We start from the raw sequence: 18,717 nt of genomic DNA, 5'->3' as shown, positions 1-18,717 counted from the left end.
CTGGAGTGTGCAGCAGTGTGCACTAGTTGAGCAGTGCTGCAAGCTGCAACAGAAAACAGACCTATTGGCTGCGTTTAACGGAAAAAGCATGCCGCGCAGAGGGCTCGACCAATCGCAGGCGAGATCCGCGCGACAGATGGTCAGCGATTGGCGAATCGGCAACTATTTGCTCTAGGAAGAATATCAGCGATTGGCAATTAGTAAAGCCCGTATCAGACTACGGATTGGGATTGAGATTGGATTGAAATTTAATCAATCAGAACAGAGAAAACTGATCTCAAGTTTAGTAAACTTTGCTCTGATTGGTCTAATTTCAATCCAATCTCAATCCCAATCCGTAGTCTGATACGGGCATAACGCGGTGAGCGCGGTGACAGAAAACGGTGGCGAACTGGCGAAGCAATTAGCAAAGACGACGAAAGACGTCGGTCAACTATGCGCGCACAGCGCACATTAGGGATAATAGTTTCCGTTGTATCGCCCCCGATCCCGATGTTATGTCGTTTGTTATCGCGATTCGCGACGTCGCGAGCTTGGTGAATGTTGTATGCCGGCCGCGGCCGCGACACGCCGCACCTCTCAAAGAGATACGGAAGCGTCTGTCGCCTGTCGTACGCGTATTTACATTATCCGTACACGAGCAAGTATGGCAACCAACATCCAACCTTTCCCCCGCGTTCTGAGTTCTGACTACTTCTGACTGACTAGCGACGTTAGATTTTAGCGACCGCGACTACCGTGAGACGAACATAACCTCCTCTTCCGAGTTCCGAGCGGTTTACGCAACCACGGCGCACGGCACGGATTCTGTCATTCTGAAAGCAAGGATTCGCTCTCGCTCAGGGGCGACGCTCGCGCAACGATCCTGCGACCTGCGACCTGCGACCTGCGATTCCCGCGAGTCTGCTTATTCGCTTAGAACGGGAAGCAATAGGTAGGGACGTAAGCAACCGTTGTCCAAAACGGCAATGACGGTCAGACGGTGCTTGCCTTTCAGTCAGATCTGTCAGACCAGTCAATTAGGATTTTGATAAGTGATGAGCGCTTATTTTGCGCTTTGGCGCAAACGCCACTTGTACAATTCAAGTTAAAGTTGTAGTTGAAATGTCGAGTTATCGCGTCTCGTGTTTATTAAATTATACTAATGTATATCACAAAACAGAGATACATGTTTTAATATTAAAATTTATATTAATACACGTATGTGTGTATTTATACAGAAATGTCCTTGCTCATATGTTAACATCTAAATACTTGAAGCAGCATACTTGTGTCAACATATTGCTTTTAATTAATTATACATTTACAAGTAAATATTAAATTAATAATATTTAATAAAAATGTTCTCTTATTGTGTATTTCTATAGGCGGTGACCTGTAGTGATCATGATGAGTGTTCGACAACGATAATGTCAAATTGAAGCGTCCTTGAGTTGAGTATGTCGTTTACCAGTGAGCTAGATGTTTGTGAAGCAGTCATGTCCCATCAAATAATGGCCAAGTCTAACTTTATGGAGACCGAATCGGAACAATGCGCAGCTCTGTTAAAGCAAGAGAGTATCGGGGAAAGTGCGGTAAAGAATTGGATAGCGTTGGTTAAAGTGGATCAATATCACCGACATACCGATGAGATTCCTATATTTCGTAGATTGTCAATGAGGAAATATACATACACATTATGAATACGAATGGACGTTTGACAGACAAAGCCAATCACCAGACAGAGTCTATTACGTATTTCGAGGAGAGTCTCGAAAGTTGTAACGACATGGCCACCAGATTCGACGAGTCCATACATACTGTTTCATTGTCGGAGAATTCGTCGATCGCTGAGAAATGGGATTCTGAAAATGTTGAAGCACCTGTTTTGAAGGTAAACGTTCGAAAATCGGACACTTGATCTATTTTTAAACCGATAAGTGTCAATTTACTTTAGCAGTTAATTGATTTTACACAATTTATGTAATACGTCGTGCACAGGAAAACGAGTCCGAGGAACAAGAAGATGACGAGGAGACAATCGCCACTTTTGTCACCGCGGCCGGACAACAGCTGGCTCTGTATGCCGTGGAAGACTCGGACGAGATATTTGCCGTGGCTGTTTACGACGAGTCCGACGAACCTCCGAGTAACTTTCAGTTTCTTATGAAGTAAGTCCATGAGAGAAACAAACTCACTTAGCTTCAATTAAAGCCTTTGGTTTTTAAACTCTACTTTTTTTAGCAACAAAAAAACTTAGTTTTAATTAAGTGCTGATCTCTATTTCGGTCTTCTTTTCCTTTTACTTCGTTTTGTATGTCGGTTGCCAGAACTACAGCCATGGATGTAATTACAGAGCAGATGTGGAACGTCTAATAGGTGAGGGTGCCGTGCGAACGGTGAAGAAACCATCGCAGATGAAGAAACGAGTGTTTACTGCCCAACCGCCAATGTTTTATCGCAAGGAGGAATCTGAAGTAAATGACAAGAATTCTACTTGCGATACCTGCGACACATCAGTCAACACTAAGAAGGCCGTTGCACAGGAAGAGAACGGAATAGGACACGATTATGAAACTTACCAAAACTATAGCAACTTTAAGATTAGTTCAAAGCCTAGTGATAGTGTTCAGGCATCTGTCGACGAACAATCGGATATTACATATCTCATGATGGATGACAATATGGATAATATTGTGAATATCGGTATGTATATAAGATTGGATAAATGCATAAAAAGTAATAAAAGCTATTTTTAAATTTAGGTATCGTGCGTAATTTATTTTGTTCTAGAATTTCAATCTGCTCGAAAAAAAATATTGTTTGTGTGTAATTTTAAAACTATCAGCAATTTGAGGCAACAATTCCAATCATATCTTACAAATATGTCATGTATATGAGTAAATACCAATATATGCAAATAACGCGTTACGTTAATTAGCACTGGCAGAAATAGTATTTGTTCTTATATATATATATGTGTGTGTATATATGTGTATATATATATATGTGTATATATATATATATATATATATATATATATATATATACACGATAATATAAAGAAATTTATTTTTATTGCTTAAAATTTTTAGAATATGTTTAATTTTACAAAAACTAATTAAGTTTGTACAATCAGACTTTGTTGTACAAAACGCTAACTTTCACCACACATATTCCCATGGATAACAACATATGTGGTTTTTCTTTCTTTTTTTTTCCATAAATGTGTAAGGTCTGAATAACGCGGATCTTTTTAGGTAAGCAACCGGATGAATGTCAAGATAATCTCGAATTTGAGGACGAGTTGATGGAGCATTCAACAGTACAATATATCCTCTTAGAAGCTGATCGTCAGTCTGACTCAGAGTTGACGTTTGACGAGATCCAGGCGACATTGCAGAATATGAAGGTTTCCCCCAAGAAATCATTGGAAACGAACGACAAAAAGTCCGACAAATTGCAAGACGATAAGTCAAATATCCAGGAAGATTGTGCATCTTTGATGAAGGCTAAATCATCGTTAAATGAAGACGCGGATAAACTTGAATCTTACGTGTCATCGCATTCGACGATCGACCGAACATGCACTTCCGTCTCAGAGAACGATCGGCAGCGATTAATCGACACATTGAGCGATTTGCCATCGTCGACAACGGCGACCACTCCGCAGACGCCACTAAAGGTCAAACGATCGCGGAAGCAGCAATTGATCTCCGTGGACCGGGATGACGGAGAGATCATCATACAGCCGGCATCGATGTTGAATGAGGAACTGACTGGCAAGAAGCGCACCACTCGGCGACGCCAGTTGTCATCGCAGATACGTGTCGATGTAACCAAAGCAAAGAGAATTAAACGGACAAAACGAATTAAGCGAACGAAGCGGCGGAAGGTAAATGCCTCGCACAGAAGCGATTGGGAAATTACAATTGTTGCGTTTTTGTTTTTGAAAATTTCAATTTCCAATTTTGCAATCTTCATCCAATGTTTGTAATTTTTTTTAATACTTGTAATATATTTGTTCAGTTATATTTGTTCAGTTATAGTCGCTCAATGATTACGCCTGTTACAATTACTTGCAAAATTAGATATTGAAGGTTTTCAAAGAGTCGAAAATTATACGTGTCAACATCTTTAAGCACTAATCATGAATGTTCCCTTAAATTAGTTTTCTAATGTGTCGAAATTCAGGTCGTGGAGGTGATCGACCTGGATGTCGACGAAGAAGAGCAACAAATGACACGCAACGTGGTGGAGATCACTCTGGATGATAACAAGGACAAGTATTCCAGCGACAAAGAGAACGAAATTATCATGGTGAGGGATTCGGATTCCGATGACAGTGATGACGAGGAAGAAGAGGAAGAGGCGAACGCTAAATGGCAGCCCGGTGGACATTTGACGAAGCTCAATGGTGTGATACGTTGCGAGTATTGTTCTAGAAACTTTCGGTACCGACGTACTCTCAAAATGCATCTCTTGGTGTGCCAGAAATCGCCAACGAAAGCTCTCAATCTCGGCAAGAGAAAACCAAAGGGTAAAGAAAATCAGAAAGTCAAAAAGCAGTATCCCTGCAAAATCTGCCAGGAGAAGTTTGACGTGGCTGTTACCTTGGCGCGTCACGTTCGCTTAGTGCACTTGCAGAGGAAGAAGCACAAGTTGAGCCTCTCTCCAGCAATGTAAATCAATTTTTTTTTGTTTCTATATACGTACGTTCTAATACAAATCAGTCAAAAGTCACAGATTTTATTATTTATTATTTCACATAAATCTAATATCCAGCTTTTTTACAATTTCTCTCATCATTTATTTGACAGAACTCCGAGCAAATCCTTGAGATCAGTTCAACGGAAGGAAACGACTTCAACGAAAGAGGAGGAATCGGTTGACGAAGACAACACGACAAGGAGAGAACTCAGCATGATCACCAGAGTGAAGAGAAAACGGAAGCAAAGGAATAAGTACCCGTTAGAGACGAAAAAGCTCGATTGCACGGACTGCGGCAGGTGGTTCCCAAGTACCGCTCTACTAGATGCGCACAGTTTGCAACATGGCACTAAGAAATCAGGTATATATCGAAATTAAAGAAAAACATGATTAGAGAGGGGGAGAGGGAGGGAGAGGGGGAGAGAGAGAGAGAGAGAGAGAGACAATGTAGACTATATGAGATATATATATATATATATATAAAGACTATAAAGTAAGACTTAATTAGAATCCAGCTTTGAATTAAATATAAACTACAACCTCTGAAAGAGAATATTTAAAAGAGAATTTAAAAAATTATATTTATATTTATATTTAATTCGAAGATTTTAGTTGAGTCTTCTTATTTTCATAATAAATTATGTGTGTGTATTTAACAAATCCAAATTTTAATACATATAAGTTTTAATTGACTCTTTTTCGAATAATAAATTAAATATTGAATTAAAAATCAAGAGACACGGTAGTGTCTCGCGCCAAGTATACGCGAAGCGAGACCGCACCGTGTAAAAAATACTGCAATGAGAGCCAAGATCGATGTAGATTTTATCTGTCTAATTTTCGTTGTTGTTTTACCTGTAGAGCAATTACGCAAGTGCCACATCTGTAAGAAGCTCATCAAGTCCAGATTGCTATTTCTGCGACATTTGAAAATGCACAACGATACCCAGCGCAACTCTGGCAGCTCGTCCAGGATGCTGCGACGGAAGCTGCGCGCCCGGCCGAGCACACGTAAAATCGCATCACCCCGCAAACGAGGTCGACCGAGGAAGTTCTGATCTCTCTCGCTCGCGAGCACGATGTATAATACTATACTCATACCATCACCATCACTCGAAATTTGTTAATCCGTTTCCTTTTTCTAAATAACGCTCTGTCATTTTTTTCACCAGAGATGACGTCACTTTTACGATAAGACATTAGCTTGAATGTAAATAGCAAGTAATCCCGCAATGTTTACATATCTCTCTCGTCCATTTATGTTCGAAACTCGCTTATCGAGAAATCGAGAGACTACAAGTCCAAACTTGTTTTTTTTTTTTTGCAGGGCAATTAACTTCGTATTAGGGGCAGTCCGGAGTTGTTTACGGTTGTACTTTGCGATGAGCAAAATTTTCAAGAGACTTCAAAATCATTTATTGAAAAATTAAGAAATTTTAATTTCAATATTGTTTTATGGGGAGAATTATTGATAACGTAAGTTGAAAGTAAAGATTTCTTTTGGAATATTGTAATAAATCTACTTTCTAAAAATTTCTAGCTACGATCCGTTGCTTCGAGATACTTATAGACACTCCAGGATCTTATTGAGAGATTCCTGATTAACATCCACTACATGCAATTAAGTGCCAGCGGATCTTTGTAAATAAAATGACACGCGGTAGGTTTGTTAGAAGTTTGGCGATACAATTTGTGTATATATATAGATGTACACTAATTAATAAGGATACGTTGGTAATAACAAGACGTAAGGTCGTGTGTATAAACGTTGCGATATATACACTGTATTCGCCCTTACTTTGTATAAAATGCAATAAAATGATGAAACAAGGCTGTGAATTCGTGGATTCTATACAAGTTTGCTGTGCGTATTATATTTTTTTTCCTGTGAAATATTAAAAGCAAGAGGGGGGGATTTAACTTCGTATTCTAAATTATCTTATGTACCTACTATATTTTTCTTCAAAAAACTCGGAAACTGTGGGATAATCTACCGGGAACGGTACTTGGTGCAATTAAAGTTCCTATTTCGCCGAAAGATAACAGATAAGAAAAAAAGAAATAGAAAATGTCGCAAGTATGTACAAAATGTGCAGGTAAAAAGAACAGATATACTGCCAAAGTACCGAATCGAGTACATCAAGATTAAGGGAAATTAAATAAATATTAAAAAGAAACCAAAAAAACCACCTATTACATGTTTAGAATACAATAGGAGTCGTACCTTTCAAAGATATTTATTACACATTTAGATCGCAATAAAAATCAATTTCTTAAATGATGTAGAGAGTCTAACTTTTTCAAGGAAACGCATCTGTTTCACGCTTTTGCCTTACTCCAGGTTATTCTGTCTTCATAAAATTGGATAACGATCTGAGGACATTTGGCATTGGCTTCTTTGGCAGATACCATGTCAACTGCCTCTGTTCCTTTCCTATGCAAACAAAATTACTTCCGTTGGTTGTCAATTGGCTTCAATTCTTTTCAAATTACTCACATTACCTTGCATTCTTTTTCTGTACTCCCGACAAATGTACATTTACGAATTACAGATGAGCATGTCACTCACCATTGTATCAAGTACATCAACTCTCCATTGTCATCCGCCGAGCCAAGGATTTTATCCGCTTCCAACCCTCTTTTGAATCCTCTACCCTCATCATCTTCCATCGCCCTTTTCCTGTTATTCATCTCATCAAGGTGGTCCACCAGGTGGTCGATACACAAATATCTCTTCAACTTCCTCTAATATCCCCTAGTAGGGTGAATTTATCTTGGTTTTGCCTAGCATACAACACAAACGATAATTAATAAAATGTCGCTGGAATGGAATAAAGCGCAAGGCAAAGTGAATAAAGAAAATAAATAAATTAAAAAGAAATAGAGAAATTGAAACTAGATTTGAAATGTGGCAACTTTAATGAATACGTAGATAGAGAATTGAAATAAGATATTTAGATATGAGAGCAAGCTTAGGCCAAGGTAATAATAGAAAAGTTGACTTACCTGACGCGTTTGCAACCACGCCGGACTTTCAAACCGGCAGTTTTATGTGTGCGGTTTCCGCAAACATAAAAAATACGTACGTATCATGTTCTTACATGTATTGTATTGTATTATATTACCAAAAGAGGTTTTATTTGTTTTGTAATGTAGAATAAAGAATGATCGCTGTCGCGCACATAGCGTCAATTTGTTACAGTAGGGGCCTAGGGGCCCACAACATGTTGTTACACTGGTATTCGCGACACTGGTAACAATTTACAATAACAAGTGTATTAAAAAGCGCGCAACTCGTCGAGATTATGGCCTCCACAAGTCCACACTCCACAGTCCACACTCCACACAGCAATTTAGACTTCTATACGCTACTAGCCTGCTCATTGTGGCCATTGTGCCCATTGTGATTTCGTCTTTCGAGCAATTTCGCGTGTGCTAGAAAGAGACAAGGGAAACCCAACCGCCATTGTATAAGTTGCGTATATACTTATATACTATATACTATATACTATATAGATATATGCACAGGTGCGTGGTGGTGCGTGGTGCGTACTCCCTCGTCCCTCACTCCCTGTCCGGTGTCCCTACTCGCACCCCTACTCGCCTACCTCGCGTACACTGGCCAACACTGGCGTACGGTACAGTGCGTACACTGGCGTACACACGGCGTCATGGCGTCAATAAAAGAAAATTGCTATTGTTTGACTACAAATTGATAATAAAAGTAAGTACATGGTTTTCCAAACTTTGTTTCCACCAATAAGGAGGAACACGTTGCATGGCCAGACTCTATCTTACTATCTTTAGGGACTCTAGCCAGGCTGAACGCTGAGCGGGCTGAGGCGTGAGCCTTTGGGCCTTTGGTCAGCCTGGGTCTGGGGTCTGGGTCGGTCTGGGTCGGTCTGGGTCAGCTTGTCACCTAACCTGAGTGTCACCCTGTCAGCTGTCAGTAGGAAATGTAGGAATGGGGACTGGGGACTGGGAGTGGGAGTGGGGAATCATATTGATTTTTTGCGATGATCGCTGCTGCTACGGGCGGTGGCGGTGGGTGGTGCGCGCGGGCCGTGGTCCTCGTGGTAGCCGTGGCCGTGGTAGTTACGCGACAAGTGATGCTTTCCTCTTGATCCGCTGGCGACCGTCGTGGACCGTCGTTAATATAGTAGACGGCGTGTCTGACGCTGTGACGCTGTGAGCTGTGACGCTGTGTGGTGTGACGACTGTGACGAGGGTGTCTCGGTTCGGTATCGTGTCATATGTCGTGTGTCCTGTCCTGATCGTGACGTGCCGCAACGTAGGCGTTAACGTAACGTGGCGTGGCGTGGCACGACCGAGCGGACCGAGACGATGCTGTCGGCGCTACGGCAGTTTCGGCACTTTTGGCACCGCGGCCGCAACATTTCCATGGAAACGTAGACGCGGCTGGGCTGGGCTGGGCTGGGCTGGGCTGGGCTGGTGCGTGGGGAAGCGAGCATCTCCGTCGCTGCCGCCGTCGCCGCCGCCACGTCCATCCATCAGTTTCCCATTGCCGTTGTCGCGTCGCCCGTCGCCCGTCGGCCGTCATGTCGCCCGCTCACCCGCTTATCCGCTCGCCTGGCTCGACTATGCGCGCGGTTAGGTTAGGTTAACTTCAACGTGGTACGCTCGACGACGAAGGGATCACCCGCACCCCGGTGAGCTTTTCTCTCTCTCTCTCTCTCTCTTCTCTATCTTTCTGACGTTGACCACGTTGACATCACTGAGTCTGAACTGGTCGGAACTCAGGGTTGCGCTCTCTCGTTTCTCTCTCTGTCGAATTGTTGACGCTCTCGCGCGGGTCTCTCTTTCTCCACCTACTTCCACAGTTCCACAGTTCTTTCAGATCTTCGCGTTCCTTCCTGTCTGCGACTATACGTTTGCATATATCTATTGCATCGGTGGGTCATCGCTAGATCGTTATGATTCAATTGTCAAAATCATTTTGTAAGTGCATTCAACTGATTACTGCAATTCTTCACATTTTATCTAATATATCTTCTCAGACGCTTATTTAATCAGATGGTATTTTATCGCATTTATTTTTTTGTCGTGTTAACAATTAACAGTTACTAGTTATCACGCATTGCATTTCACAGCAGACAACATAGATAATATGTGATGTGACTATTGTATTTCTCTAATTTGTTCGACTCTCCTTTATTGACTATTGACTTCTTATTAGTGAGTCATATAAATGTGTTTTGTTTATGTACTCTCGTGTTTACTAACGTTGACTAACATTGCGGCTATTTCCGCAAGTTAAGAATCCAAGTTTCGAGAAAGTCGGCAATAATAAATCTAGGAGAGAAAGTTTAGCTCAGAGTTATCTTCGTGATTAATGCAAAAATACAACAGGGAAATGAATTCCTAACAATAAGTTAAGTAGCAAATTTCGAAATTTGCATCAAAAATTAGAAACGAGAGTAAGACGGACAAAAATCTTGCCATGTGCTTTCAGCGACTGGATTAGGAGGCATTGGGAGGCCACGGAGAACCGGGGAGAACTCGAATTTGGGAGGAGAGCGTGACGTTCCTTCAGAAGGCCAAGAGCCTAGAGCCCAGAGCCCAGAGCCCACAGCGATCTTAGGGCTCGCATGCCAATGCCATTAGATTTTGTACAATGAGCAGCTGGACGGAGAGAATGCATCGACGCGCCGCTACGTTTGGAAATGTTGTAACCAGCTGTGGACATCCCTCAACAGAGCCTCTTCACCTAAGACGCCTGGAAAAGTTAGTATATCGCTCGAGAATAATATACTCGTTCTTCAGTTGCATTTTAATTAATATGTTATATAATAAATAATTTTTCTTTCCCAAGTGATGCCAATTTTTTATGATTGTGTACATGTGATTTAGACATATATTAAATTCAAGTACATATTTTCAAAAACCCTTGGTTAGGTGGTTGCAATCTTTAGCAAAGAACAGAATGCATAAATTGTCGGATTATATAATTATAATATATTTATATAAATTGTGAATTGAAACTAATTGTTTGCATAAGTTGGGCCATCAGTTTCTCGTAGACGGTCATTATGTATATATGTATAGTATAGTATAGTATATGTATACATATATATACATATGTAGATAAAGCACAGCGAGACAGTGTGTCGATATAAAAATTAACTGACAGTGAGGTAATAAAGGTCTTAAATTTTTTCACAGATGTGATAATTGATATTTAACGATATATCGGACAAATATTGTCAGCACTCTGCGTTTTATGTTTGATGCTCTGAAGAGGTGCATGGTAGACTTGTAAGTAATCGCAGAGTTTGAAAAGATTACGTGTATCGTATGTTACTAATATGCGTATTGACAACTCTCGGAGATCCATCGCGTTACAATAGTGCTGAGCTATCGAAGGCTGTTGGAGCTGTTTAGCGATCCCAGAGTAGCGACATTTGATAGCGCAATTTTATAACAAGCAGTGAAACGCACCGCCGTGACGCCTCTAATTCAACATTTGTATTCTCCCGTCTTAGAGAAACTCGCTTTGGTATACTACTGCGTTCAAAGTTTATGCAATTGTCCCGCTATTGTTTTGTCGGAATGAAATCCGAAAATCGATATTTGCATTACTTGTGAAGGTAATGTTTGCAAATTTCTGCTTTCCTTTTGTAGGGTCAAGTTTGGTGCACCCTTGAACGAAGTGTGCAAGAATGATATTCCTGGCCCATTACTGGTAAATAACGAATCCAATGGAAATAGCGTCCCCTCGTCGCCAAACGTGTACATTTTAAAACATCTGGCATAATTCATTTATTAACTATAATAATAGTGTCCCCTTATTCCAGGTTCTTATATTGAAATTGAACAAGGAAGCCCCGCTCAGAAAAGATATCTTTCGGGCGCCTGGCCACCAGGGTAACATGAAGAAACTGGTACACTTTCTGCAAACTGGACATCTGGTCAATATGGACAATTTTAGCGTTTACACGATAGCCAGCGTTCTAAAGAAGTTTTTGCGCAAGATACCTGGAGGAATATTCGGTAAAGAGGCGGAGCAACAACTGTTTGCCATAATCCAGCTAGATAGCGTAGAACAACAACGGGACCAGATACACAGGTGATGATCTCTGACGATTGACATCCGCGTTACGCGTTACGACATTCTCGATATCTATCATTTTATCGAGGAAATTCACAAAGAAAATTACGTTGCGCAGATTAATTACTTCTATGCCGATATACACACAACGGTTACTGGTATTGCTGTTCGGAACGTTCAGGGTAGTAGCTGTAAATTGCGAGCGAGCGCACACTGGGATGACCAGCGAGGCTCTGGGGGTGTCCGTAGCACCTTCGTTCTTTCATAGCTGCGTCAGCGACGGCAAGACTGCTAAGATGGAGGATGTTCTAAGATTTAAGGTACTTAACGCGGGTCCGTCTCCAACGGTCCGAACCGCTCGAGGAAGATCGAAAGTCCGTTAAGGATTTTAACATTATTTGTCAGTGAGGATCGACAACCTGTTTCCAGATTGCCACACGCATCGCCAAGTTCATGATAGACAACTTTGGCGTTTCCAATTTATTCGGAAGGGATAATTATGAGTATTACGCGCGCATAACCGGTCGGATATTAAAGGTGGAGGAAGATTGGATCTTTAGTTTCCGATATCCGCCGGACACTCTCGTGTCGAGTAAGTGTTTGTGTGTGTGTGTGTGTGCGCGCGCGCACCTCCAATCACGACGACTTAATTGCGCAAGTACGACCTGAATTGTATGAATTTTAGGACAGCTGTCGCTGGAAGCCGAAAAGTCATGGTTACAATATGAGTGCGAAAAGTGGGGATTGAAGTTTAATTTAGAATGTAAGTCATAAGGGTAACTGTGACATCTCATTGAATCGAACGTTAAGTTTCCCGACCATTGTTGTTGTCACATTGGATTATGATATTAGAAATCTTGTGTTCGATAAAAAAAATTTTCTTTTACCTTTCTTTTCTTTAGGAATAAAGTAAGTAAAGTAATTTATATCAAAACGCGCGTAGCGCGAGAGGAAGATTCGTATAATTTTATTTCTGACAACACGATCCAATATTGCAGCAGTGAAAGGATTTTGATCACTGTCACTTTGTACAGTATTGTAATAATTGCTAATTCATACAATAGGTATGTCTCACCAAGAGGAATCGCAGTCAACTCCGGCGTTGATCCACGTGCCGGAGACGATAAATCTGGCATCATCGTTAGGCATGATTCCAGAGAATACTTTACTCGAGAGTTACACACGTCTCTCGGTTAGCTTAGAAGAAAACGGCCTGTTCCAGGTATAAAACCATCTATCGTAAGCGCGTGGAATGCGCGATCGTGCTTTCGCGTTGCCTCGCAATTGTCGTAACGTAAAAAATAGATAAAGCAGTATAACGGATTATTTTATTTATTTTTACTTTTTTTTTTTTTTTTACAGGCGCCCAGTCGTTCGTCGAGTAATGGCAGTCAACATTCTAAACGCGTGACGGCGGGCATGACGCTGGAAGAGCTTCGCGCGGTGAATCGCTACGCCGAGAGCACCAAGAGCCTCAGCTACCTGCCGCAGGTAAGACAATCGTGTCTCGATAACGACGATAACAAACAACAAGCAATTGGTATTGATGTGATATGCCATCGTTGCGATCGCAGGTTCACGAGAGACAAGCCGCGCGGATGCGAACTAGATCTGAATGGTTTCTCACGCCTATAGTGGCCACGGACAGTGATCCTACGGCGATACACATTCTACGTGGTTCCAATCGGTCTTCCTCTGGCAATATCGGTAAACAACCACGTAATTTTAGAGATTCCTTTCTTTGATAGCCAGAAAAAACAAGGTTGATATGAGCTTGACATTTCTTTACTCTTGTGCATTAATCAAATCATTTTTCTTCATACCTCGGTCGAAAGTACGTACTTTCGTCCCTAATAGCAGGGACGAAAGTTTAACATTTACTCCCTGTGAGAAGTACACGCGCTCCCTCTATAACCTTAAACCTTAACGCCCTTTAACCTTAAAAATAGTCATCAATATTGTTCTGTCGTCAGTTAATTTAATATTAAAATATTATTAAAGTCAATTCAATAATCTAGCAAAAATGAACAATATGTCATCTGATGAATCCGTAGACGAGGAAGAAGTTATACGAAATTTCGATGCATCATGACGAGCAGGACCGAGATTTCAACTTTTGGCCCGCGTAGTGTATACGATTTTTCTTCATAGCCGGTCGAAAGTACGTTATTAATTTTACTTTTTTTAACTTTAAATGTTAAGCAATAAGAGTTTTTAGCTTATAATATGTTTTTTTTTATAAATTTTATTATAATTAATATAATTTGTTAAACTAATGAAAATAAATACATTTTTGATAGAATGGAATTAATTTATTTTTACAAAATATGACAAGACTTGACTCTTCGAATGTATTTGATGCCTGCCCCCACGACCAGCAGCACTCGCTTCGCTCGTGCCGCAAATGTCGGGGGCAGGCATCAAAAACATGCTTATTAACATTTAAAGTTAAAAAAAGTAAAATTAATAACGTACTTTCGACCGGCTATGAAGAAAAATCGTATACACTACGCGGTCCAAAAGTTGAAATTTCGGTCCTGCTCGTCATGATGCCCTCGGCTTCGCCTCGGGGCATCATGACGCGCAGGGCCGAAAATTCAACTTTCGGCCCTTGTAGTGTAATATACTATTTATTGCATAAGCTTTGTTGATACCAATTAAATTATTTACACAAGTTAAAGCTTCTCTATGTTTATAATTTTCTTATCGCATCATTTGCGATTGGCTTGCAATGGCTTTTTTCTTTTCTGCCTTTTTTGTTTTTTATATATTGTAAGTTTAATTGCCCGTTGAAAGTTAACCCTATGCTATACTTTCGAGTCTTTGTCCAATTTTTCTCATTGAAATTCCTTCGAATACAGCCACGGGTTTAAGCGCTAGCGCGGAATCGGTGAAGCGGCCGAGTCTTCGGAGAACTTCCTCTAGGGAAAAGCAACGCTGGCATCGCAATTCTTCCCGTCGCAACAAGGAGAACGGCACTAAGGGAGCCGGCCGCTCGGCGACAGCGGCGGCAGTAGCGGCGGTGACGGAAGCGTCCAAGTCGCGTTCCCTGGAGACAATCAAGACCGTGAAGATCGTGCGCGTGATGGCGGCGGATCAGCAGCAACAGCAGCAGCCGGCGACCGAGAAGATGCTGGACAACAGCCACAATGAGATCTTCGAAGAGCACGCGAGCAAGGAGACGCGCGTGCCATCGCGTATTAGCGGCGACGGTGTCATTGGCCCGCAAGATTGCACAGAGATGGATGTGAAAACATTTCACGTTACTTTGACGTACAAGCCGCGGATATAAACGATTTTTATTTTATTATTAATCTCTCGACGTTTTTAGGAATGTCGGAACGGTATTATCTTTCTTGCGTGAAATACATTTCGCGTTGTTGTTACCCTAAATATTATACATAGGCAGGAACTTGGACAATTTTATCCTAATGTCGACGTTTAGGAAATTATCCCGTTCGCGAATATACACGCGCGATCTTTTATCTTTCTTTTTTTTCTTTTTTAATTATTATTATTTTAATACTGACGCTCAGGAGTATCGAACTCGGAATATCTTCCCTATTTGATAACACACAGACACATGCACATACGTATACATATAAAGATTTATTTATTTTCGCCATATTATGTTCAGGTGTACATTACTTGTTATTTTAAAGGATAATAGTCGTGAAATTTTATCATTTTTTCCGTGTATCGGTCGATGAATTAAGTTACACTGGAGGAAAGAAGAGTTACATGAGGATACACAGGCTCTTGATTTTATTCCGTTAAACGTACCGGTTTGATTCCGATTTACTCTCGCGTAATAGACACATTATCGTGGCATTCCAGACGCATTTACTCTTGCCCCGCGATATTTTAATTAACTTTTTCCGCATTTGCGTACTCGATAATTTCGTTCAATTGCACGTTTTTTCACACGAATCCACCCACTATTGTATTTATTCCAAGCTATAAGAAATACTTGGACACTCGAAAACTTATCCCATCGAGCATCATCGCGTGACTAACAGCGTAACGTATACAGGGTGTTCCACGACGTGTCCGACTTATGAATTCTTCGTGCAATCTAGAGTCAGTTTTCTCTTAACGAAAATGCTAGGATATTCTTTTTGGAATTAAATATGAGCCACGCGAGCCAAGCTTTAAGAACGCAATAGGACAATAAGACCTGGTTATCTTCGTTTAAATTCAAATGGGTCTTTAATATAAAAATTATTCACTGAAGAATTTATAAATAAAGTGTATTAGACACGTCGTGTGGGATAGTGTGTGTAAAAAGGAGGATTTGATAAGATCTTGCAAGTATTTACGCGAATTCCCTTGTGACGCGTCGGTCGCGGTTCTTAGCATATAAACGCGCCGTCACGGTTGTTACATGCCAAATTAATAGTATGTATAAGCTATACTAGTAAGTAAGACAGCGATTATAGAAATGTTATGGTCGTATTATCACGTGTATGTTACGAAAATTGTTAATAAGATTACGGAAGTGAACAGAACGAGTCAACAGAAGTGAAACGAAGTAATCTCTTTTGGATTCGAAGAAAATATTGAAGAAAAGTGTGTAAAATGTATAATTCATTGTTAAAGGAAACAATTGACATTGACAGTTTAATTATATATATTTCTAATATATTTCTACTCTTATACTTTCTTAATCAATTAATTACATTGCTATCACCGGCAAACATTCGAATTGACGTCAAAACGAATTTAATATAATATCAAGAAATATCTAGAACCACTTAAGTGGCATTCTACACCTTTTTTTTAAATCTCCGACTTCAAGGGAGATACTTGAAGACTCCGCTTCTATCGACTCGCCCTGTATATAGAAATTATACCATATAAGACGCTACTTGATATTACTTTCATTTAGATCAAACGATTACGAAACGAGAGATATTTACTACCGTAAGTACGTAAGAAAAAAAGAAAAGAACGGCATATATACATAACGACATGCTACACAACGAAAGTGTTCCGTAAATAAAAATACATGTAGCATAATCGACGGAGGTCGCGCGCGCGCGCAGCGAATTTTCCAAAGGATTGCGGTTGATTAAACCGATCCCAAGGAGAATAGTAATCACGTAATATTGCGGAGAAATATTACGGGAACTTGAGCGAAAGTGACAGAGACGGATTCGTTCAAATCTTCTGTCTCTCGCGATCAAAGAGCTATTTTCAAGCCGTCTTAAGTCCACGTTTATCAGTAATTTATATATATATATATATATATATATATATATATATATTAAAATTGTGCATTATGAAGGCACGTGGAGAAAGAGGGAGGGGGGAGGAGGAGGGGGAGAGAAAGAGACTAAAGCTATGAAAATCTTGCAATGAGCATTACAATTTCTATTAAGAAAAGAACAGAAGAACGAAAGAAGTAAATGAATTAAGATGGTTCGGAGATGAGCTGTTTAATTACTTCTCCGCGAAGGCCACTACGTAAATTAATATATTTATGATTAAACATATATAGCGTGTAAATATTGAATACCAAAAATGTAAAGTTATTATATATATTGGACGTAATATATAGGTATATATATATTATATATCTATATATAATATATGGAAATGTAAACGCGTGAAAGTATGTATGTGTGATCGTGTTGAATGTCGCCGCATCGAATCGTCATTCGTCATGTCGATCAAGTGTATGTACCCGATGTGTCACTTCGCGACTGCGGGCGAAAGAAGAAGAGGATGAAGGAGAAGGAAGAAGAGTCGGGATTCAAGATTCAAGTGCCGAGTAGAGGGAAAAAGACGCAGGCCCAGACGAGAAGACACGCGATCAGGAATAGCAGCAGCTTCGTGCGGAAGTTGTCCCAACCAATCAAGATCACTCTCGGCGGCGCACGTCTTTCCGTCGCCGCGGAGAACTGAAACACGCACAATCATTGCTCGCTCATTTGACGAGAAAACGCATACGTACGAAAATGGACAAAATAGATCACACATTGTCGTCCGGTTGCTCCTCCTCGTTCTCATCGTCATCGTCGCCGCCGTCGTCGTCGTTGTCGTCGTCGCGCAATCTCCATGTGCTCGGATGCTGTCGCATCGGATCTGTCTCTCGATCTCGCGTGTATGTCGATGACGTCGTCGTTGGCGATGGTGGCGGTGGGTGCGGTTGCGACTGTGCTTGCGTTTGTGTTTGCAGTTGCGGTTGCAATTGCGATTGCGATTGCGGTCGCGGTTGCGGTTGCAGTTGCAGTTGCGGTTGCAACTGAGGCTGGGGGTGCTGGCTTCCGGTTGTTTCAGACCGCTGCTCGTTCCTGATAACGATAACGTCTTCGTCTACTGCGGGTCTCGTTGATCTCGATTCACTGAAACCGTTGCCGTGTGGTTGATCTCTCGCGAGATACATGCTCGAACATGCGTGCACAGTCATATTTTTTTACCAACGATAATTTCATCGCGATGCCGCGTAGGGGAGAAGGGGATTTGATATTTGATTTGAGAGCAAAAAAAAAGGAAAAATAATTAGAGAGAATTCTGTAACTAAAACGCAAAGCGTCTGTATAATTCTCTCGCAACTCGTGACATCTAAATGGATCTAATTTATTCCCCAGATTCCCCTTCTCTCCTATATCACGATCGTTTTGAGATATCCTCGCCTATAACAATCCCGGCCAAAACCCGCGGAGCACCATTAAGCTATTTTGATGAAAACATTCGTTCATTCACTTGTCTGAATAGCGTAGGAGTCATACAGCAGAGAAGGTGAACGAATTTTTTGATCGATGCTAACGATTTGTAGATTTACTAAGGTCCGCGCAATTTTTCAAGATCTTTCTTAAGAAATCGCGTCTCTCTCTCAGTATTATTTACAACTCTGTGTAAAGATTTGCCGACGAACTTTTTCATTTTTTAACACCAGACTCAGCGCGCAATCTGCTCGAGTATGATAATAAAGGGATTGAATAATCTAATAATAT

The 18,717-nt window shown here is 40.8% G+C and overlaps 2 protein-coding genes and 1 long non-coding RNA gene across 8 annotated transcripts; 2 read left to right on the top strand and 1 right to left on the bottom strand.

Moving 5' to 3' along the window:
* The first annotated feature begins 393 nt into the window (after window positions 1–393).
* Window positions 394–6,520, top strand: LOC139774475 (uncharacterized). 4 transcript variants are annotated; one of them, XR_011718580.1, is made up of 11 exons: window positions 394–644; window positions 718–934; window positions 1,368–1,574; window positions 1,649–1,873; window positions 1,981–2,150; window positions 2,336–2,685; window positions 3,240–3,874; window positions 4,174–4,661; window positions 4,800–5,050; window positions 5,551–6,165; window positions 6,230–6,520. XR_011718580.1 is itself a non-coding variant. In XM_071709765.1 (11 exons), the coding sequence occupies exons 3-10, from the start codon at window positions 1,440–1,442 to the stop codon at window positions 5,745–5,747; spliced, it is 2,451 nt and encodes an 816-aa protein (XP_071565866.1). In that variant the 5' UTR covers window positions 394–644; window positions 718–934; window positions 1,368–1,439; the 3' UTR covers window positions 5,748–5,770; window positions 6,017–6,520. The 4 variants fall into 4 exon arrangements, 3 of the variants coding, with proteins under 3 accessions (XP_071565866.1, XP_071565864.1, XP_071565865.1); XM_071709765.1 differs by having other exon boundaries at window positions 5,551–5,770; window positions 6,017–6,520; XM_071709763.1 differs by having other exon boundaries at window positions 5,551–6,520.
* Window positions 6,521–7,695: 1,175 nt separating this feature from the next.
* LOC139774488 (uncharacterized) lies at window positions 7,696–8,355 on the bottom strand. The gene is made up of 2 exons (XR_011718587.1): window positions 8,216–8,355; window positions 7,696–8,124 (listed from the first exon to the last, which is right to left on the bottom strand). It is a non-coding gene; the product is annotated as an uncharacterized lncRNA (long non-coding RNA).
* On the top strand, window positions 8,273–18,714 carry LOC139774476 (uncharacterized). Of its 3 annotated transcripts, none has more exons than XM_071709767.1 (11): window positions 8,273–8,413; window positions 10,163–10,434; window positions 11,332–11,392; window positions 11,505–11,776; window positions 11,877–12,078; window positions 12,188–12,350; window positions 12,444–12,521; window positions 12,823–12,980; window positions 13,121–13,249; window positions 13,333–13,465; window positions 14,620–18,714. In XM_071709767.1, exons 2-11 carry the CDS (start codon window positions 10,325–10,327, stop codon window positions 15,048–15,050), a joined length of 1,737 nt encoding a protein of 578 aa, XP_071565868.1. In that variant the 5' UTR covers window positions 8,273–8,413; window positions 10,163–10,324; the 3' UTR covers window positions 15,051–18,714. The 3 variants fall into 3 exon arrangements, with proteins under 3 accessions (XP_071565868.1, XP_071565867.1, XP_071565871.1); XM_071709766.1 differs by lacking the exon at window positions 8,273–8,413 and adding an exon at window positions 8,607–9,359; XM_071709770.1 differs by lacking the exons at window positions 8,273–8,413; window positions 14,620–18,714 and adding exons at window positions 8,607–9,359; window positions 13,813–14,060.
* The last annotated feature ends 3 nt before the right edge of the window (window positions 18,715–18,717 follow it).

The sequence above is a fragment of the Temnothorax nylanderi genome, unplaced genomic scaffold, assembly GCF_030848795.1.
Source record: "Temnothorax nylanderi isolate EJ_2023f unplaced genomic scaffold, tnyl_v1.0 TNYL_tig0081_pilon, whole genome shotgun sequence".
Taxonomy (NCBI): Eukaryota; Metazoa; Arthropoda; class Insecta; order Hymenoptera; family Formicidae; genus Temnothorax; species Temnothorax nylanderi.
This window is presented reverse-complemented; position numbering and strand designations above follow the sequence as displayed.